At 41.8% G+C, this 22,699-nt stretch overlaps 1 protein-coding gene across 4 annotated transcripts in view; it reads right to left on the bottom strand.

Annotated features, from left to right (window-relative positions):
• The window catches only part of MSTO1 (misato mitochondrial distribution and morphology regulator 1), a 63,425-nt gene that overhangs the window by 17,286 nt on the left and 23,440 nt on the right, over positions 1–22,699 (bottom strand). For 2 of the 4 annotated variants that reach the window (XR_015056454.1, XR_015056455.1), the window contains exons 7-13: positions 15,410–15,527; positions 13,906–14,040; positions 6,314–6,466; positions 6,073–6,204; positions 5,743–5,927; positions 5,205–5,323; positions 3,142–3,257 (exon numbers count right to left, since the gene is read on the bottom strand). Coding sequence is in view for 2 of the 4 variants with exons in the window: in XM_085874835.1 (XP_085730961.1) it covers positions 3,142–3,257; positions 5,219–5,323; positions 5,743–5,927; positions 6,073–6,204; positions 6,314–6,466; positions 13,906–14,040; positions 15,410–15,527 (944 nt within the window). In the remaining 2 variants the exon portion in view is untranslated. The remainder of the gene's footprint in view (positions 1–3,141; positions 3,258–5,204; positions 5,324–5,742; positions 5,928–6,072; positions 6,205–6,313; positions 6,467–13,905; positions 14,041–15,409; positions 15,528–22,699) is intronic. The other 2 variants (XM_085874835.1, XM_085874836.1) reach the window with 1 other exon arrangement.

Here is a 22,699-nt window from a genome sequence, read left to right as displayed (position 1 = left end):
TGCAAGGCCTGTGCCGGCCAGTTCATCTGCTGGCTGTTTTTCTTCGAGGCCTGTGCCGGCCTGGTTCTGCGGGCTGAGTTTGTCTGCAGCGGCCTTATTCTGCGGGCTGAGTTTGCCTGCTCACCTTTGCCATGCCATGCCCACTGCCCATGTTCACCAGCCCCGTGCAATTTTGCTTTGCCGCCCCCTGTTCATTTCCATGTGCGCCAGGATCAAGGCAACAGTTTGCAAGCCAGAGAACTGCCCTGTTGGCAGCTACAACACGGGCCTGCAGTGGCAGCCCGTGCACCGTGTTTTGCGTCCATCCATTCATCCATTCATTCGTTGTGCTCATTGCGTGTGCCACTTGAGCTGGCACGGAGACTGCGTTTGTGCAGCCCATGCACCGTTGTGGTTCACTGCATTCGGTCCATCCATTCATCCATCCATTCGTTGTGCTCATGTGTGCCACTTGAGCTGGCACGGAGACTGCGTGCTGCAGCCCATGCACCGTTGTGGTTCACTGCATTCAGTTCAAACCGCTCATGCATCCATTCGTTGTGTTCATTGCGTGTGCCACTTGAGCTGGCACGGAGACTGCGTTGTGCAGCCCAAGCACCGTTGTGGTTCACTGAGTTCAGTTCAAAAGGGAAGGCCTTGGACTGCGTGTGAGCAGCCAGCCACGTTCCCTGTCACCTGCATTGTTTTGAGCCAGAGACTGCATGCGGGCAGCCTGGCTCCCTGCTCACTGCTTTCTTTTGCAGAGTTCAATGATCCTGGGCCATGGTTTAGTGTAAAATTTGTAAGTTAAGGTAAGATGTACTGTACATATGAGTGCGCCCCGGCATGTATGTCTTAGCGCCGGCAATTTTATTTAAGTCGTCCGTGTGAGTGAGTTTGTTTAGATAGTTACGCAGCCCTCAGGTTATTTATTTTGGGGACACGAATACCATGAATGTCGCACTCAGGGATCCGTAGGTAAAATGTACTAGGGGAAAACTACACATGATGGCACACGAAAATTTGACGACTCGGGACGAGTCTGTAAAAAGGGAAGGGGGTAGTGTTGTGGTTACCAGATTCGCAAACCACCATTCAGGTCCCTTAGGTGAGGTATCTCGGTAAGTGCATGTAGTTAGGCCCAAACCCGTTGTCTAGTGGGAATACATGTCATTTATACGTGCTGCGACTCTTTAGGATAGCCGTTTTTCTTTTACTATCTTTATTTTGGACCAACCGCCATGATCACAACCACAACATCAACCACCGACCACAACCACCGCTTCACCACAACCACCGCTTCACCACAACCGCCACGACCTTCACGCACACCTCACAACCGTAGCATCGCCACCGATCTCGCGCCACTCATGGGCACCGATGCTGGACTCGTGTAGGGCGCACGTTGAACAGCGTGTACAAAATCACGGATTTTCTGCTTCAAAAACGGATCCAAAACGACACACGCCCACTTTTTGCCGTCCAATCGGTGAGCGAGGGGCGAATTGGCCCCGCCCCCAGGGCGATCGATATATGCAAATTTGTGGATCAAAAAGCCTTCACGCCCACTTTTTCTCGGGCCAATGGGGAGCGAGTTGAAAGGTCAAAGGGAGGGGGTCAAAGGCGAAGTTACGGGGGGATAAAAGGACGGTGTTCGTCAGTCAAAGGAGTAGTAAAGGTCGGAACCAGTCGTAAAAGTCGGAGCGAAAGAGTCAGCAGAACGAGAACGAGGAGTAGTAAAAGTCGGAACGAGGAAGGAAGGAGTCGGAACGAGTCGTAAAAGTCGGAACGAGGCGAAGGAGTCGGAAGAGAGAGTCAAGACTTCGCGGGCGGTGGAGCTGCTCGTCGTGTGCGTTGGAGTCGGAACGGAGGGGACGAGCTGTGGAGAGGCGGCGAGGGATAATAAAGATCCTCCATACCCCGAGCATCAGCAACCCCCTCCTGTTCCCCCCGCGCTGAGATAGTGCGACCAAGGGGGCCCCGTTCCCACCCCCCTGCCAGGCACTGTCCACGAGGCCCGCGGGTTGCGGGGCCATCGCCGCTCCGCGTCTCATCACCAGACGGGTAGGCCCGACCAGGTCTCGGCCCCAGGCCTACCTCATTCTTGAGGGTATTTCTTTTCCTTGGTTTTGGGTATGTGTTGTCGGCGCCGTCTGTGAAGTAGAATTGTATAAGTGTTGCCGTGTGCTCGGTAGTCGGAATTAGCTCTGCACTGTGTTTTCACTTTTATGTTTGCTTTTTGTGTAAATGGAATGGTGTTTTCTTTTTTTGTGTGCATTTGGTGGAATTGTATTTGTGTGCTTCCCGTGTGCCGCGAATAAATGTGCTTTATTGTTGAACTGTTTCCCGCTTCGCTTCTTCTTTTTCCCCATTGAACCCCATCTTGCTTCACGTAAGGGTTGGTAGTGGGCTGAGTACGCCCGATAATTAATCGAACCGTCGAGGTCGACGATAACACCGCTCGGTTATTCTGATAGTACGGAACGGGTCGCTTTAAGTGGCTCCGTGTCCAAAGTCGACCTGCGGCGAGGTGCGACGCCCGGTCTACCCTCCGCGTGGGTACTTAGGTAGTTCGAATTTGGCGAGCAACCCTATCCCACGCGGGGCTGATTGGCTTGATCGCGGTGAGACCGAAAGGTCCACCCGTGACTGGTTCCCGGCGTTAGTCCGAGAGGGTCACGACTGGATTGTCCGTCCGGTGGGCGACGTGCCGCGTATTCGAGTTACGTGGCCGCCGCACGCCCGCGGGCGCGAAGACCGCAACAATATATATATATATATATATATATATATATATATATATATATATATATATATATATATATATATATATCTCTCTCTCTCTCTCTCTCTCTCTCTCTCTCTCTCTCTCCTCTCTCTCTCTCTCTCTCTCTCTCTCTCTCTCTCTCTCTCTCTCTCTCTCTCTCTCTCTCTCTCTCTCTCTCTCTCTCTCTATATATATATATATATATATATATATATATATATATATATATATATAATGCTCTCAACATTATTAGCACCCTTTTATAAATGTCACTCAATGTGATGCCGATGTACGAACACTTTGTGAGAAAGAAATGGAGGAAACGTTAAAGTTTTTGGCAACAAGGGAATTTTATCACCTGGAAAGCACAATTATTTTAAATTAAAATAACCAACCTGTAGCTGCTGATCTTTTCTCCTCTCCCAGGTAGCCATTCGGGTCAATGGATGAAGAAAAGATGTTTGGGAATGGGGTCTTTACGTGGATTGGTGTTTCAGCCAACAGCACCGAACTAAAATGCAAACGTATCATGAAAGGGGTTCCATCATTTCTTTCCCTTACAAAAGTACAAAAAAATCCTTTCATTTTCAGTTTGCCTTTTACTACTCATCGTGAAAGTGATCGGAGTCCAAAACTGAATCAAGGTTGTAAAATCAATGATGTTTTATTCACGCATCGTATGACTGAAGTTCCCATAATAATGTGTAAGTTGGAATAATGAGAGCTGAGAAGTTGATTGATAATGTCCGTGAGGTGGATAAGATATGTGGAAGCATTATGGTCATGAAACTCTAAGTTGGGAAAACTATCCAGGCCATATTATAGTGACCAGCCTACGAACCTCAAGTAGTACTAGACGATTCTGTCAAGGATAAGTTCTGGAATGATTTTTTTGGTGGTTACATCTATTGAAGAGAGGTGGATTCTTATTCCGGGTGGTGATTTCAATGGACATGTTGGTGAAACTGTAATGGGCTATTAAGGTGTGCATGGATGTTTTGGATTCAGTAAGAGAAACACTGAACGGGACCGTGTTCTTGAATTTGGCGATGCATTGGACTTGGTCGTTTGTAATACCTTTTTCGAGAAAAGGTCAAGTGGACTCATCACATGAATCTGATGGATATTCCAGTCAGATTGACTACTTTATGATGAGGAAAACTCACAGGAAGCTTGTTACTGATGCCAAAATAATTGCAGGAGAAGAGTGCGTTTTTAAATATGAGCTCCTTGTCTGTGATCTCTCTTTTCGAAGATCTGTTGCAAGGAAGAAGGCCTTTGTTCCTCAAGTGAAAATCTGGAAGCTGAGAGAGGTTGAAGCAAAGCAGGAATTTCTTGAGAATTTCCTCAAGAAATCGAAGTTAAGGAAAAGGCAGTTAGAAATGTCAATGGGCAAATGGACATTATTGAAGGACACATTTGTCAATGTAGCTGATGATAAATTGTGGTTGGACAAAATGTACTCCACGAAGTAAGGATACATAGTGGTGGGATATGGGAGTCGGCGTTGCCATCATGAAGAAAAGGAAACTCTACAAGGAATGGAAGAAGGGTAGAGATGAAGAATATTAACAGGTGAAGAGAGAGGCAAAGAAGGCAGTCTCTACTATAAAGAAATTGGCACAGAAGGAAAGATTTGGTAACCGAGACAGTCAGGAGGCTGGGGGCCAGATTTTCAAAATTGCCAAACAGATGAGGCATGAAAATCACTATGTTGGAGATAAGAAAGGGAATGTCGATTTTGAAGATAATGAGATCAGAAATACTTGGAACACTTCAAGAAGCTTTTGAATGAAGAATTTGACTGGGATAAGGATGGCCAAGTAGGTGCTGACCACTTCCTGGTCCATTTCCTCAGATAAATTTTGAGATGGTCAAGGAAGAAATTGGAAAAAATGAAGATCGGAAAGGCTGTGAGATTCCGCAGGCATTGCAGCAGAGATGGTGAAAGTCTCAGGGGACCTTGGGGTAAAGCTCATGACTGATTTAATCAATCAAATTACCAGTGAACCTGGTATTCCAAATGACTGGAACAAGAGTGTAATTGTCACTGTCTATTAAGTTAAAGGCAACGTTTTGGAATGTGGCAATTACAGAGGTATAAAGATTTTGGATCAAGTTATGAAAGTTCTTGAGAGAATTATTGAAGAGTTGATTAGGAAAAGAGTCTCAATCAATAGCATGCAATTTGGTTTGCACAAGTGGTGAATTTAAACTCTGGATGCTGGGATGAAACATGTAACTCGCTAGCTTGTTGGACATAATCATCATTGTTGAACTACTTGATCACAGCAGGTAACAAAAGGATAAATACCTGTGCAAACGGGAAGAAAAGACACCTCAATATACTCAGTGTCAGAGCAATAAAAGCAAGCAAGAAGTGGGATTCAAAATAATTAAATTAAATCATTTCCTAAATGGCCAAAACCCAACCGAGTCAAGCCATCATGAGACTGACATTGTGCAACGTACTTGGGCGTATTGGGGTACCGCGTCTGGAGGTAAAGGCTCAAAACACTCTCACCGGATTCACAAGTGTGTAGACGTGACATCGGTTCTTTACCAGGGGGCACAAAGCTGCAAGAAACGACATGACAATTATCATGCAAGTGGACATCACACACTTGTGGCATACATCAGCTGAACAGGTATTGTGGAGCAAGTGGAAGCCATAAGGCCACAGAGCCCATAGTGCAAAACAGTTAACCATCAGGAATTTGCACATTTATGGAACATCTCATATTCAACGAATCAAAAAACCTCAGGCTTTAAAGGGCTACATTTGTTATTTTGTAACACACACTTGCAAATTGGAATAATAATAAAAAACAAAACCCATCCCAAACATGTAAAATCTGTTCAGTAACTTGAAAACACGTACTTTGTGGGGCTACAGGAAACTCATTTTTGTTGACATAATTGAACTTCATCGAAACTTCAATCAGCTGTCTGAGCAAAGTAACCCTCAGTTAAGGTATGAAGAACAGTATGCTAACCCTCTGCTTTGGTGTGCTGATACACCTCGAAGAGAGACTGCCTGTGTGAAACACCGCTCATTCTGCTCATATCCACTTGGACACAGGTACTGCCACGACGTTTCCGGATCATGCTTGGTCAGAGCATCTGGCAGGCACCATCCCCGGGCCAAAGAGAAGGGAAATGACAAGCGTGTGACGGCAACCTAGTCAACATAATGAGGAAAAGCACAATCATTCATGTTGTCAATGGGAATGAAAAGTAGATAGGACATGAGTATGATCGGCATAAAAAGGGGTGAAACAAGGAAGGTCTGGAAACATGGACAAGTACATGTGTGGGATGCATACCTTCCTGCCACAGTAGTTAAGGGACTCGGCATACTGACTCAGTGAAGCTGGGGAAGAATGAAGCCTATAAGGCAGCGTAGACGTTTCTAATGCTGAAGCCAAAATTGCGCTGCTGTGGTACTTCATATCGGCCTGTAATAAGTACGAGTATGGATTGTGCAAGACTAAATTTAAAAATATCAAACAAAAACAATTTGCAGAAACGGAAGGACACTGCGATCATGTTATGCCAACTGTGTACCTGGTATTGGATGTGAGGGAAGTTAAGTGGGGGTGAAGGTTGGCACTTGAAACTGGGGCAGACACTCAGAGGGCAAAGCAAGGAGCTACTTTCAGCAAGGTGGGCAATTGCCAAAGCAGAATTCAGCACGTGGTTAAAATTTCTCCCAGGAACCTGTGCAAAACAGAAGCAAACAAACAACTTTCACGTTCATTGTGCAGAATATTTCAGTCACAAACTTAATGATGCAACAGTTGTTTCACAAAATTTTCCTTTTGGTCAGAATTAATTAATTATAGGGGTGCATGTGCTTGTGTTTTTTTATCCCACACCAGTAACATTTAAATGACACTACTTGTGCAATCTCACTTCCCCCCCTCACCCCCCCCCCCCCCCGCTCAAGCAACAATCAAAGCATTGGTATATACCAGCTTGAACACTTGCACGCCATCCAAAGTTCGAGTGTACACACCAATAAATCCTGATTCCGACAAGTATGCTGTGCCATCTTTTAATATATCAATTAAATAAGTTCACTGGTGCATACGGCAGTGAGAAATGCATTTTCGTTTTGAACCATTAATATAATTCGCAATTTCAATAATCCTTCACATACTGCATTAATTTGCCTTTTCCTTTTCTAACATATTTGCTGAACTATAATAGTGTTTTCAGATATTCCCCCTTCTGTCAAAGCCAGTCAAACATGCCAAACATAACTCTTGGTGAAAACTGAGCACAAAGGTTGGACTAAACTTCCATCATAATCACAAAATGTGAACACCAGAAAATACAGTGTAGTTCAGCAGCAAATTTATTAAATTAACGTGATAAAATAAATCGTTATAATATGAAACCAAAAGCACTTGCTAAGGATACAGTAACACTTATTACAAAAGAAAAAAGAAATCAAATCTGGCTTTACAGTTTACTTACACAGTACTCAATAATCAGTGTGTCCCCCTTTTGTCTTGAGAACTGCCTCAACTCTATTCATTACCCCACGCACGCAAAGCGAAAGTTGGGGTTGAGCAATTGGTTCATGTCTATCTGTCTCATCAGTTTATGATTGAGAAACAACTAATTTAAATGGAATGTTATATTTTGAACGCAAATCGGAACATGGATCGAAAGACAAATCTGCCATTTTACCGTACCTTGGCTCTGAATTCATCCCAATCACACATGCACAGAGAGGAATGAGACGATATTTTTTTTACTCTGTCTGCCTGCCTGGCAGTCAAACAAAATTGAAAATCATTCCAAACAGGAAACCAAGCTGTTTTTAAGGACGTTATAAAGGACACAATCAACAGGCACGAATAACTAATGTAACGTGTTCGATAGGGTGATGTAATCGACACTGGGTAAAATGTCAGTAAAACCTGGAATAAATTTACTTATATACCTTGAAACCTTTATTTAAATTTAATTATATACTTGAACACTGCAGAACACAAATGTCCTTCAGAATACTTCCATGAACCTCCATTTTTGCAGTGCTTGGCCATGTTCTATAGGGAAGTGTATGTAATAGGAGCATTTCAGCACAACCCCTGGGAAGTGGGCATGCCATGTGGGAGCTAACAGTATCAGGGTGAAGAAGAGGCTGCAGATATGGCAATGTACAATGCCAATTGAGGTTGTGTTATATGGTGATCAATAAAGCCTCCATCTCCTAACCTTTGACTCAACGTAATCTTTTTACAGTGTACTGTATAAGGGTGGTGAATAAGACTGCTTCAATAGTGCTAAAGTTCTGGATTTTTTTAAATGATCATTAAAATCATTATTTTATTTAAAGTGAAGTATGTATAGGCAGTCCCCGACTTATGAAAGGGTTATGTTCTTGAACTTTGTTCGGAAGTCGAATTGTTCATAACTCGAAAAATTGCCTTTTTTTCTTCTCCCCTCCCCATTATGAGACTTTGCACACGGTATGGTGGGAGGATTTAACAGGGGACAATTAATGTGTATTTATGTTAATATTCTAAGGCTAAATTAAACTTATCGCTCTCCAGAGGAGAGCAGGTATTTATATAATCTATACCTGCGCTGTGAGAAAGTAAAATAAATAATTCCATCTTGTGAAATATGAGCATGGACATTTTGGTCATAGAAAGCTGTATGGATCACATGACTATTGCAAAGCACTGGTGTTTCTGTATTAATCACGTTGAAATAAATATTTTTCATGTCAAGATGTGTTCTTTGTCCACAAATTATGTACTCATTTCTCTTGATGCCTTTAAACAATATGGAAGTATGAAGTCTATTGCAAAGCATTGGCTAATGTCACTTTGTCACCATATAAGGAATGGTTCGCCAGGAAACATCGTCTGCAAAGGCACCGAGATAGAGTTGAGATAAGCAGAATTAACCTGCAGACAATTGAAGTCCATCAGGTCTCTCACAATGACAAGGTCAGGGCTCATGACATTTGCAGATGACTGAGTCAATACTGACAGGCCACGAGTAAATGGAATAGAATCTCTGTTCACTATACTGTGCTCTTGTTAGTTCCCTATAAACTGTGATATATCTTTTCAAACCTTAGGATCATTGATTAATTGCATGTCTCGTTGTTGAGAAACGCGCTCTCCTGAGTGCACCAGTAAAATGCTCAATACCATCACTGTACACTCAAAGTGAATATTTCAAATTATCCCCAATTATCACTATCACTATCCGGATAAAATAATTAATTTCTTCATCAATTGGTTTATAGCATACCTAAACCACCACTGGTTTCATCCAAATCTGTAACTTTTTGAAAATTAATTAAATAATCGAAAAAGGAATAATTATTAATTGATTAAATGATTAATCAATAAATCAAAATACCCTTTATAACCAAATCTCTTGGTCACTGTCATATCCAAATATCAGCTTCCGAGCTCAAAAGGTGCCTGAGATATTACCCAGGTGAGAAAGAAAATAAATAATTAATAAATCAATAATAATTAAGTAATTAATCACTGAAATCGATTAATCAAAATTTGTTTTTTGTTTTTAACTTTTTGCCAAAGCACTTGTTCAATGTTGTGCCAAAATTTCAGATTCCTAGCTCAAAGGATGGCTGAGATATCGCCAGGACAAACAAACAAAACAAACATTCAAACTGAGTGAAAACTGAGTATGCCCTTCTGGCATACATCATCACCAGGAGGGATGAGGTTTTGCAGTATATGGAGATGGAATAGGGAGGGACAGTGTACAATGTGAATGAATATCTTCAACATAATGAAAAATTGCTGTTTGGAATCATCGTACGAGAAAACGGTGTTGATGTAAGTGGACTCAGATTTTCGTATACTCCTTTAGGTCTCTCTGTCCTAAAATGAAATAAATGTCCTGGAATCCCGATTTGTTGTCGTCTTTGTTACTGTCATTGTTGTCATTCACTGCCAAGAACTGTTCACCAAGCTCGCATCATAAGTTGCATGATTGCATACGACCTTCACACACACAGAAATAAACTTTGGAACACAAGGTGTAGATATTTCTGCACTGCTGAAAATGAGCCTTTTTATCTTCATATAAACACTGTGGCATAAAGCGTATACTAGGAAGAGCACCCGTCCCAAATGACGGGAAAAAGCTAGCAAGAGTATCCATCCCCAGCGACGAGTTAATCTATCAATTTAAATAATATTTCATGGACTTTAAAAAGGTCATTTGTGTTGCACTCTTGGTTTCGCTCAGAGCCAAAGCTCTGAGTTACTTATACCACCCATTCGGCCCATAAATGCTGTACAATGGTTGCCAACCTATGACAGTTTTTTGTTGTATTCTCGTGGAAGAGTTAAAACACGAAATGGATAAGGACGCAACAGGACTAAGGGAACCGTAGCCTGGGTAGAGGGTGAAGTGAAGGGGGTAGGGTAGGGGGTAGGGGGTGAATACCAACAGTGAAGTTTAAGGACAAAATAGAGGGAGAATTAGACAAACAATGGGGTAGGGAAGAATGGGGTGGATAGGATGGATACAGAAGGAAACTTCTTTCGACCCCCCACTCCCCCACCCAATCCCCACTCTACTCCTCTCTCCCCCCTCCTTCTCCCTCTCTCTCTCTCTTCTGTCACTTCCCCACTCCCCTGCCTCTGCCCCAATCCCCTCTCTCCCTTCCCCACTCCTCTCCCCCACCCACCACCACCCCACTCATAAGTCCACATGCTATCCTTTAAATGGCATTAATTTCCTTTTCATTTTTTCTCACAATCATTATTCAGTTGTTACTTGTATTTCTAAGATTTGATGTACCGTACCATACTCCTTACTGAGCATCTGTGCTACCGAAGCAGCTTCTTGAGGAAGGGTTATACCGAGTGGTTTGCCATTGCCGATCTTGCAATAGTTCGGTCAGGAATTTGTAATTTGACCATGGTGCCGGCGATAGCTTGCCCACTCTTTGTGAAGGACACCGTGAGAATATTCAACGCCCACCAACTAATATCAGAAGACAGGACGCCCAGTTTAACGTCCACCGGAGGGACGACACACACATTGATGATTCACTCAGACTGTAAAACACCAGGATGACAGTTGATAGCTGGGTTGGGATTCAAACCCAGACGAGACAGCTTACAGGCGAGTATGTGTACCTCAAGGTCAACCTGTGTCAGTCAGGTCATATCTTAACGCACTGTTAATAAACTAACTGTGATTCCATGTTGTATTTCTCCATTAAAAATGTAAAAATATAAAATCAGAAATGCAATAATTACCTTTAAAAGAGTGAAAAAATGAATTTTGGAGTCATTTTACCTCACCTTCTCCATCCATCCATCCATCCACTGGGACCATACTCTATGCAGAGCATTGGTACTGCCTAAGCAGTCTCCTTGGCTATCGGGCACAATCCTGGATGGGTCGCCACTCCAACACAGGATACCAGCAAGCTGGCACTCATTTTGCCGACCTCGGAAGGATGGCAGGCAGAGTCAACCCCGCCTGGTATTAATTCAACAGGTAGTGGGGTTTGAACTCAGGATAATGGGATCCCAAACCCACCACCCTAACCATTAAGCCAATACCAGGTATACCTCACCTTCTGTGGACCCAATAATTTAATTATATCAGGTTGGGGAGAAGAAAAAAAAAACCCTTTTCCAAATTTTTATCCAATTTAACTCTATATTTCAACATAATTCTTTTGGCCATGAGTGGAAATCTTCAAATATGGAATCAGATTTTGAATATCAGCTTTTTATAAGCCTGTACGATCATCGTGCCAGGAGCCAATCACATTGCATTTGCCTCACACAGCCAAACAGTGTAATAGCTAACGGACAAATGGACAGCCATCCTTGTCTTACACATACAGATAGGAAATATGAAGTACGTTGATGGCAAGGCAGCAGTCGACCAACTTCTCAAGGTGTCTTTCATGCCAACCTGTGAATGTTCGCGTCCCCTCAAACCACACCATTCTCTTCATCTCCGACCTGCAACCTTTTATTCCAAGTAGTTCCTGTTTGTTTATTCATCTCACGTCCACCTATTCATTACTGCTGCATGCTGTCAATTTGAATCTTCTTTGGTACGCATCACCTTGATCTTCAACAATGCTCGATTTTTGTAAATATAATTTTTTTCATTTTAATTCACGCAGTTGACACTGGTACCATTGTTTTGCTGCCCATAATTGCTATTTTGGCATGGAATAAATTTCCAACATTTCATTTGCATTGTTACATTTGGAAATACAATGAAACCTGACTGGGCAGATCTTCAGGTCGCTCAAATTTACAGTAAGCCAAAAATGGTTCAGAAAGGGTCTGAAAAAAAGATCTAGTGGCCAAACGTTGAAGAATGCACACTAATACAAATAATTCAGTGGTTTGCGTATAAAAAAAATACGCTGCGGTCTTCCTGTTTGTCATAGAACTGCATTGTATTGTCCGTGTTGTGTTTAGTATGCTTTACCTGCGCAAAACAAATATGCCAAAGGAAGGGAAGAAAGCTGTCAGTGGCTCCTCACACAGAGGAATTCCGAAGACATCCATCACTTTGGCCACCAAATGTAAAATATTGAAGGAACTGGAGCAAGGTGTGAGTGTCTGATCCATCCTGGTGAAATACAATGTTGAGAAATCCACTAAATATAGTGAAGCTCAAATTTTCAACAAGTCATCTGAAGAACGGAGCTGAGAAGACCACTTGGCTACTAATTGCAAATAACCACTTGGACTACTGCTCAAACTTGGCTGTAAGGACGTTGAGACAACCATGTAGTAGTACAAACACCAACCTTCTGCAGGGCTTCTGCAGACAACCCAAGGCTTTGTGAGGTTAGGAGAGCTTTAGATGTGCTGTGCAGTTTTATGGACACAACTGAAATAGGCAAACTCTTCAAACACCACTCATTGTAATACAATGCATTAGGAGTGCATTCATTAAGATTCATTTTGCTAAGATGAGTAGTAGCTGAGGATCTCTGACTTCTTCATGGGTAAATCCCAAACCCATGAGCCATTGCATTCCTCGGCGAGTGAACATCAACCTTCCATATTCAATTTCTGACTTAAGGTATCCAGGTATTATTTATTTAGCGCGTTTTGCAATCAGCTGGAAACCCCAATATTGTCTGACTTAGCAAGGTTTAACTGCATTCTGATCACATCTAACTACATACCACGACATGTCTGACTACATGCTCAACACTCATTACAGACATGTATAAGACCATAATCTCAATGGTGCAGTTGCTTACCATCTTGCTTCCCAAGAGACAATTTAGTCCTTGACTGTGCATGTTAATGGCACCTATCAACAGAAGGTTGAGCGAGAAGGTCTGTGCACCCACAAGAGTCAGGATGGTGAACTCTCAGTTTTCTATCGCTTCATTCCTAGCATCACTCCTCTCACTGTCTGTCTGTCTGTCTGTCTACAAACGTCAGTTTATGAGCGAGAAACAACAATTTCAATTGAATGTTATATTTTGAGCATGAATCGAAACCTGAATCAGAAAACAAACCTGGAGTTCAGCAATACTTCGGCTCGGAATTTGTCCCGATCATGTATGCACAGGGAGGAGTGAGATAATTTTATTTTTTTTGTCTGCCTGAATGGCGGTCAAACAAAATTGTAAATCATTTCAAACAGGAAACTTAATGTTTTTAAGGATGTCATAAAGGACACAAACAACAGGCACGAATAACTCATGTAATGTGTTAAATAAGATGGTGTAAAAGGCACCACATCAATGCCAATAAACATCCCAAATTTTTTTTTTTCTACGACCTTTAAAATCTCTTTTATTTCAATTGAATTATATACTTGAACACTGCAGAACACAAATCACCTTTCTAGCATTTTCAAAACTCTGCCGTTTAGCAGTACTTGGCCAAAATATCATGGCATTTTACGTCATCACAACCAATTAAATTTTCTGCTCGCAGACCCACCCATGTCCTTGTTTCTCAAGACTGCGCAGGATAAAGTGTGCTGTGAACTCTCCAGTTTTACAAGTTATGCTAATTTGTATCAATCAAAGTTGAAAAAACTGCTTGGATCCAACATCACACAAACAAAGCAATACTGTACCAATATATAAAAAAAAGCTTCCTTGGTCATCCCCTCCTCGCAAAATTCACAAAACCAACTGGTACCTTGGTCTGAGATGGGCCTGGAAGCAGTCCCCAAGTGAGAACACCTTTGGCATCATAGTCATCATGAAGTATCTCTACCGCTCGGCAAGCGAGGCCTGAAAATCCATCTTCCCAGTCACACAGCAGCTGAAAGCCCTGCGAAAAACAATGAATGGTACATGCTACATGATCTGCACAGCAAAGGGCCCATGGTTTGTTGCTCAAAGGGAATTGCTGAAACGATACCGATACATATATTTATAAAAAATATTGTTTATCTTTCAATTGATAATGAGAAACAACAAAGTGCAACATGAATTCCAAAATCACAGGAGTGACAGAAGAATGATGCAAGAGGAAACATGAAAGTCACATCGTGAGAAAATTCACAAATGATAGCAACAGGCATGTAACATCTCCCATGCCCCTCCCTTTTTGGCCCCCTTCCTCCCTCTTCTCTCCCCTCCCCCCCATCCTCCTTCTATCCCCCCTCACATTGGTGAACGCTGTCAACTAAAGCCTTCATTTTTTTTTAAGGTTTAAAAAAAATATGCCTTACTGCCTTTACTGCTGTTGACCAATTTTATTGTATGCAAGAGTACCCTCACTAAATAGAATGCTTTGGGGAGTATTAGAATTAGTGAGATGTTTGGATACATTTATATCTCCATCTGTCACTCCCCGATAGGTGCAGCAGAACATCACAAAACTGTTAATTTACAATACACTTTGACTTGTTAGTGCTCCCATCTGAATGTCTCACTCATGATGTAGGGAAACCAGATTCAAATCCCACACAATCAAACGTATGTATTTGTCAAGTTTCTACTAATGTCCTTGTGCTTGCAATTAAGTTAAAAGCACCAATGTATGTTCTGCATGTGATTTATAGGTTTAAGCTCCACTACAAATCTCAGATTCACGTAAAGATATAAAATAAAGACTGCGATTTTTCTTAAACCCAAACAAAGAGGAAACTAGAACAGCACTCAGTAGATACTTCCGCCAGGCTGAACAGTTTACGCTTTGTATTCCGCTGATAAGCCGGATCTGCATCTGGACCATTCATCCTCATCACACACCAAAATCGAATCTGCTTGTTCTTGTCATCGACCCAACTCATCCATCTAGTTTTGTCATAATCCGTCCACAACATTTTGAAATATCATGCCATATATCATTTTTGGCCCCAACTCTCAATGATGATGAATCACTTTAAAAATCTAAAATATTCTCGGATCCGGATCTTCACGAACATCTTATAAATTTGTCCTCGTCACACACCCAACATGCCCACTACATTTCGCAAGAATCCGTCCACAACTATTTGAGATATCCTGCTCACAGATAAACAAACAGACAGGGGTGAAAACATAACCTCGGTATACCTTCAGTGGCAGAGGTGATTAGCAAAGTAAAATAGAAACATAAAAGAAATCAGAGATGAAAGAGCGAAAAGTAAAATAAATATTTTTTAAATACCGGAAATGGAAAAAGAACATCAGTAAGATATTAAATAATTCACCTGCAGATGGTCACATTCTTCTACAAAGAAATGCAGCCGATCCTCAAAATCCTCAGCAACGTCTGGATGTGACAAAAGCTGAAAGCCAAGGTCAAAGGTAGCCAGGCGGTCAGATTCTCTGTGAGGTCCAACACAGAAAACTTCCTTGAGATGGAAAAACAATCACTCATTTCGGTATTGATAGTTTCAACAATACGGCGGTAAATGTGAAAGGGTCAAAAATATTTAGCCCTTAAAAATTTACTGCATAATAAAAACAAGTGTATATTCATTTATATTTGGTAAGGGGGATATAAGAAGTGCTGATATTAATAGGAAAGACCTTAAGAGTGCATCCCAAGGTTCACTGATCTGCATTTAAGAAAAATTGTGGGAAGGCACCACAATCAACAAAATATGGAGATTACCCCCTGCCTGGAGGACGTTAGTGAGCTAGTTGGGTTTCAAGTGACAATCCATTAGCAATGTGGTAATTCTCAGACAGCCCCAGTAGATCAGAATGCAAATCCTTAATACTGTCATCTTCAGCTTGATTTGAATCCGTGATCTCTGGGATATCAGCCCAGCGGCTCTTACCTCTAAACCACCAATATGAAGGAAATCATGCTTGATAAAAGAAAGTGCGACAATGCCTTGAAGGTACGTTTGGAAAAAATAGTTGTGTGCAACATTCACGTAAAGAATACTTTGGTATACTTTATGTGAGGATACCATAGAAAATAAGAACTGGAAGGCAGAAGAACTAGAAAGTGATGCTCATGAGATGATGGACAGACTAGCCAATGATGTAACAAACAGCAACAATATGAAGCTGCTTTATCGATAAAGTAAAAGTGCTTGTTGCTTAATGTTTAACGTAATTCACATTTGTGTGATGTATCCAATTTGAAGCAACACAAAAGAGATGAGAAGTATAATTACTGTACACGAGCAAATAACTCATCCTTACAGGGAAGTTAATCCCCACCCCCACCCCCTCTTTTATGATTTATACTTGTAATACCGGCAGCTTTCACCAGGTGGTGCTATACCATACACAGTAACATGGAGAGTAACGGGGTCTTCTCCCATCCTGAATCCTCAGGACTATGAATTGTTTTTTATCCCATAAAACCTGCCCGTGCTCATCTTGAAAGCAACCATCATTTTTCAACTCATTCTGTCCAGCGGTGATACAAGTCAAATTAACAAACAAACCCACAAACAAATGTCGCCTCTAATTATATGTACGAGTATTATGATAAAGATGCCAAGAGACAAGTATGCTCAAGGAAATGATTTGATTTTGTTTAAAATCACGTTTTGTTCATTAAATCAATATGTTGACGCAAATAATTATAATCTTACACAGAAGCAAAACGTAAAGTAAAAACGAGACAAAAACTTATCTACACTAATAAGTGTGTGTGTGTGTGTGTGTGTGTGTGTGTGTGTGTGTGTGTGTGTGTGTGTGTGTGTGTGTGTGTGTGTGTGTGTGTGTGTGTGTGTGTGTGTGTGTGTGTGTGTGTGTGTGTGTGTGTGTGTGTGTGTGTGTGTGTGTGTGTGTGTGTGTGTGTGTGTGGTTTACAATGCATAACATTTTCACTCCTTAACTCACCTCCCCCACCTGTCTGTGTGTGTCTGTGTGTCCTCTCTTCTCTCTTCTTTTCGCCCCAGAGGTTGTTCATTTTTCGGGTGTGGTGTTATGGCGGCTGCGTGCAGCTGCTCTGTGTTGTGATGAGTTGTCTGTGTGGTTTTCTCCCTCCTGCCCTCCCTCTTCCCCTTTCCAACCTCCTGTGCTTTATGGTGGACACATTCTTCATGGTGGACACATTCTATATAGGACACATTCTACGCCACGCTCGAGTCTGTGGTTGATTAGTGCCCCAGACGAGGTACACTTCTAGTCTTGGGGGATTTCAATGCATCGACTGGAACCTGTATGTTGTGTGCAATCAAATTCCAAATTCGTAACAGTATGCATAGCGCGGCAGCGTATCGGCGACGATCACATAGCGTAGCCTATTAAAAGGCTGCGGCCCGACGATTCAAATCACAACCGCACTAGACATCGAAGTGTCAAGCCGCTGTCACACCTTGACGATTTAGCCAACGTATGCCGACGTATGAAAAATTTGTCTAAAACGCTGGCACACGTCTAATACGTCATGGGTAAGTTTTGTATACGTTAAGAGCACGCTGGCATACATCGTAGTACGCCGAGTACGTCGACAAATTTTCAGCATGTTGAAAATTTCTCGACGTACTCAGCGTATGACACACATTCCGCATACGCTGGCATAAGTTGTAGGCACGTTACGCGATCGTTGACACATGTCGACATACGTTACTTGTAAGTTACTCATAAGTCGAAACACATCGAGGTAATGGTTAGTGTCAGTGTTCCAGACTCCCTGGTTTTTTTTTTGTTTTTTTTTTTCTTCGGTATGACGGTGATGAAGACACTTCGATTTCTAGTGCGGTTATGATTTAAATCGTTGAGCGGCAGCCTATTAATTATATTATATTATAACCACACGAGAAATCGAAGTGTCAGCATCACCGTCATACCGAAGAAAAAAAAAATAAAAAAAAAATAGGGAGTCTGGAACTGATGCTAACCATTACCTCAACGTGTTTCGACTTATGAGTTGACGTGTGTCAACGATCGCATAACGTGCCTTCAACACGTTACTCATAGGTTAGAAATAAGTTTCGGGTACGCTAAACATTACCTCGACGTGTTTCGACTTATGAGTAACTTACAAGTAACGTGTGTCGACTTGTGTCAACGATCGCGTAACATGCCTACAACTTATGGCCAGCGTAGTGGAACGTGTGAGTCATACGCTGGCATACGTCGAAAAATTTCAATCATGGAAAATTTGTCTAACAGCTCGGCATACTAAGACTTATGCCAGCGTGCTCTTAACATATACAAAACTTACCCATACGTATTCGACGTGTGCCAGCGTTTTAGACAAATTTTTCATACGTCGGCATACGCTGGCTAAATCGTCAAGGTATGACAGGGCCTTTAGCAACTGCTTATGCCTATTGTTAAACTATGAAAAAGATCACTTTTGGAACCTTAAATATGAATGGTGGGAGTGCAAGTCACAACCACCAGGTTCATGTGAAAAAGTGATTTGAAGGTGAACAAATTGATGTTCTCTTACTCCAGGAAACTCATATTACTCAAAATGTAGAGGACGATTGGTGTCACCTCCTCCTCTTCTTTCTGCTGGTGTGGCCTTCTTACTCAGACCAGGGCTCGTACCTGAGTCATGCCTCTTCCAGAAGGTTATGAAAGGCCGGTTCATTTATTTAGAACTCATTCTTAACAATTTCCGTTTCATACTATTTAATGTATACGCACCAAGTGAAAGTGTGGAACGAAGAGCTTTCTTTTAATCTCTGATTCGACACATCCAGTCAATTGATTTCAGTAATTGTATTTGCATGGGAGGTGACTTTAATTGTACCTTCAACCCCAATGTAGGCAGAAATACATTAAAACCTCGTCCCAAATGTAATTACTGATTTGTTCAATTATTTTTTGGAAGTGGGTTTGCTAGATGCATGGAGGCTACATGACCCTAACAAATCTCAGAATATGTGGGAGCATTTTGCCAACGAGAGTATCCTTCGCTAGACTTGACCGTTGGTTCATAAACTCGCATTTCAGGAATGCTGTTTTCTTTCCAGATATTTTTCCTTCTTTATTTTCCCATCATCATTTACTATGGGTCTCTTTTTCCCTCAACCCTTACGCAAAAGTGTTTACTGGTAATTTAACACCAGTCTTCTTGACGATATTCTGTTGAAAGAGGCCTTCCATGCTTTTTGTGCTATCTAACTCTCAAAAAAGCCCTCTTTCTGTTCATTAGAGTTATGGTGGGACAACACAAAAGCTCAGATTCAAGTGTTTTGCCAGCATTTTGAATAAAATGTAACCAGATGTTAAAAATATAACAATGGCTTGCTTGAAGCTGATATTATATGGTGAGAGAGTAAAATGGCTAAATATACTAACAGGAGATATCACTGGTTATTAGTTCAAAAGAGGACTCCAATGAGAGAGATGATGCAAGAAAAAGCAGCAGGGCTGTTAATGAGATGAAGGATAAACAATATAAAATTATTCGACACCCCCAGTAAATCTTTCTTCAAAATGGATTTTGTTAATAAATCATCAAAAACTTTTTTTTCGGTGCCACACTCTAAGGGAAACATGAAAGTTAATGCTAAAAATGTACGGTTGTGCATGAGAGAAATTTTTTCAAAAGTTTTTGGGAAACAAACTGTGATAAATCTATGGAACTTTTAACTTCTAACCTTTCATCCCGAACTGAGCTTCAGCGCCTGGGCCTGGACTCACAAATTACATTGCCTGAGTGAACACGAGCCCGAGCTGGAATGGACTCGGGAAGGCTCCTGGAATTGACGGCTTACCAGCAGAATTTTTCTTTGCATTCTGGGACCTTTTGGGACCCGAGTTGTTGAATGTCCTGGAATCATCGTTGGTGCATGGAGAACTGACATTAAGCTTTAGAAGAGCGATGGTGTCTCTTATTCCAAAGACTGAAGACCTACGGCAGATGAGAAATTGGCGACCAATCTCCTTATTATGTACGGACTACAAAATTTTGTCGAAAGTGTTGGCAAGTCGGATGAAGACGGTAATCGGTGATCTAGTCCATTCTGATCAGAATTGCTGTATCCCAAACAGATCTATTTTTGATAATATTTTTTGATCAGAGATTTACTGGAGTGTGATTGTATGGGAATATATTTTGAGATAATATTCCTTGACTTAGAAAAGGCTTTCGATCATGTTGAGCATGCTTTTTTGCATCATGTGTTGGAAGCATGCGGACTTAGCATGAATTTTAGGGCCAACGTGACTTTATTGTACAACAATATATTTAGTCTATTTCAAAACAAAACGAGTTTAGTTCTCTGATACAGGTTCAGAGAGGGATGAGGCGAGGGTGCCCGATTTGTGGTATATTATTCGCCTTAGTTATGGAATCTCTATTAATTTTATTGCGGAAAAATGTTTCAGGAGTGAAGATCCCCCGGAAGTCCTTCAGTAATTGCATCAGCTTATGCAGATGATGTTGGTGTGGTTGTAAAGAACGATAATGATATATCTGCACTTGTTAAGTGTTTAAAAAAAAATGGGGAGGAGGGGGCTTCTTCGTTAAATTATAACTGAGACAAGAGCAAAGCCTTATGGGTTCCCTGTCTTAAAAACAATCTACCTGGAACAGTGCTCGTACCACCTGTACATCTACCATCAAAGTTAAAGGGATACTTTGCTGAAAATTTATCAGTATCATGATAGTGATGAATTCCTATACTTTGAAGTATGAGAAATCAAATATGCTGCACAGGAATAACCGATTTCGATCATACAAGGTAGATATTCCCCAAAATAACTTCAAATTTGCTGGTTTTGGCAGCTCTGTCGGTCGCTATCTTGGAGTTCATCAACCAATCAGCGCGCACTACGTCACCCGTGCTTGATGTCAGACATTTCCTGATCCAGATGCATGTAAAGCGATACCCGTAAACCTCGATCTCTCCATCCACATGGGTCATGAAATTCAACCCTATTCCTATGAACCGGAATATTCTGACACAGAATTGACTGTCAGTTATGAGGAAAGTTCAAACAGTGACCAGAGACCATTGACGATCCAAAGAATCACCTCGAAGCACCAGTCGAGCAAGCCGCGGATTGGTGCTTGTGTGGCCTGTGTCAGCCATTACTGACTGCTTTGGAATGTCAGTGTTGTTGCGAGTCATCACGTGTGACAGACAAGAATAATTAAATAGGTTTACCTGTATTACAAGACCAGAACATTTGCCCAGTGTCTGTTTGGATCATGACGTCATCTACATCACGCTGTTGACGATGGGTCAGTTGTTTCATCTGCTGTCTCTGACAATGCAGCTTATTCCTTAGGCATTCATTGAAAACCTTAAAACATTGAGCACCTCACGTTTTACATATATAGCCTGATTTGTCAATGTTATTAGCTCCATGCAAATGCATCTTGGCAACCAAAACTGATATATATTAACATTATTGATCTTGTTAATACCTCACTTTCGTCGAATGGCAATATCAATGGCCTACGACAAACAACAAAATGCAATTAAATATTTGTGGGACAAGGAAAGACAGTAAATGAAGACATATTCATCATTTACATGCATGAAAATATATCCTCCTCCTCCTCCTCCCCTTTACATCTCCCAATCAAATGCAGGTTGCTATGGGTTCACTCCCTCTTATCTCTCCCTCATGTTCTTTCATCCCCTTGATTTCATGTGTTGCCTCATTGTCGGTGCATTGCCTTCTCTCTCTGACTTTGCTCCTTCATGAGCCACTACTTTGTGGACGAAATATGCAACATCATGTTGTCAATCTTTAATATACAGTACTGTAATGTATACAAGTATGCACGTGTTGTGATTACCTCGACCCGACATCGTTTTATTTCCCGATTTTTCTGAAACCTTTCGCGGTGGTGCACAAGCCGTGTGCTCAAAGATGGATGGGTACGCATCATCCGTCAAGGTGAAATTGGTTTTTGGATACAAATGTGGTGCTATTAGATACTTGGGGTCAACAAACAGAAACCACTTCTCAAAGTGATGTTGACAGATACAGGCTGACTTTTCTGGGGCGTGGAGCAGTTTCAATGAGGACAAGAAGACTTTGATTGAGCTCTGTTTACCCCATTGTAGAGAAAAGTATGACCATTTTGGATCCGATTTCTCAGTCCTGGTGCAGCCTGGAGCGCAACAAGTTGGCATAGTTTGTTTGGTAAAAGTGTCGGCGGTGGCACCTGTGAATGGCCAAGGGGATAAAGCACTCCTGACGTCACACCCAAAGTTCAAGGTCGCAGGTTTCTCCAAGCTGTGATTGCTTCTGTGTTTTGACTCGAAGTACTAAATCATGTCATAAATTGATATATTCTATTTTGGGAGGTTTCTTTGAAAGATGAATCGCCTGCAATACTTTCCAGAAGTGGTCGATATTTCAAAAATACCAGTTTGGTATTGAGAAAATTTTAGCATTGAGCAATTAGGGAAACAGCACTGTCCGTCTCCGCATGCGGCCGGGCGCTGTCAGTCTCCGCACGTGGCCGGCGCTGCCCGTCTCAGCACGCGTCCGGGTGCTGTCCGTCCCCGCACGCTGTTTATGTCCAGACGGGAGCTTGTCTCAAAAACGTGTCCAGATGGGAGTTTGTCTCTAGACAGTGTTTATCTCCTGACATGTCCAGGCAGTGTTTT

The sequence above is a fragment of the Eptatretus burgeri genome, chromosome 3, assembly GCF_056783735.1.
Source record: "Eptatretus burgeri isolate ZD-2024b chromosome 3, Ebu_testis_v1, whole genome shotgun sequence".
Lineage (NCBI taxonomy): Eukaryota > Metazoa > Chordata > Myxini > Myxiniformes > Myxinidae > Eptatretus > Eptatretus burgeri.
This window is presented reverse-complemented; position numbering and strand designations above follow the sequence as displayed.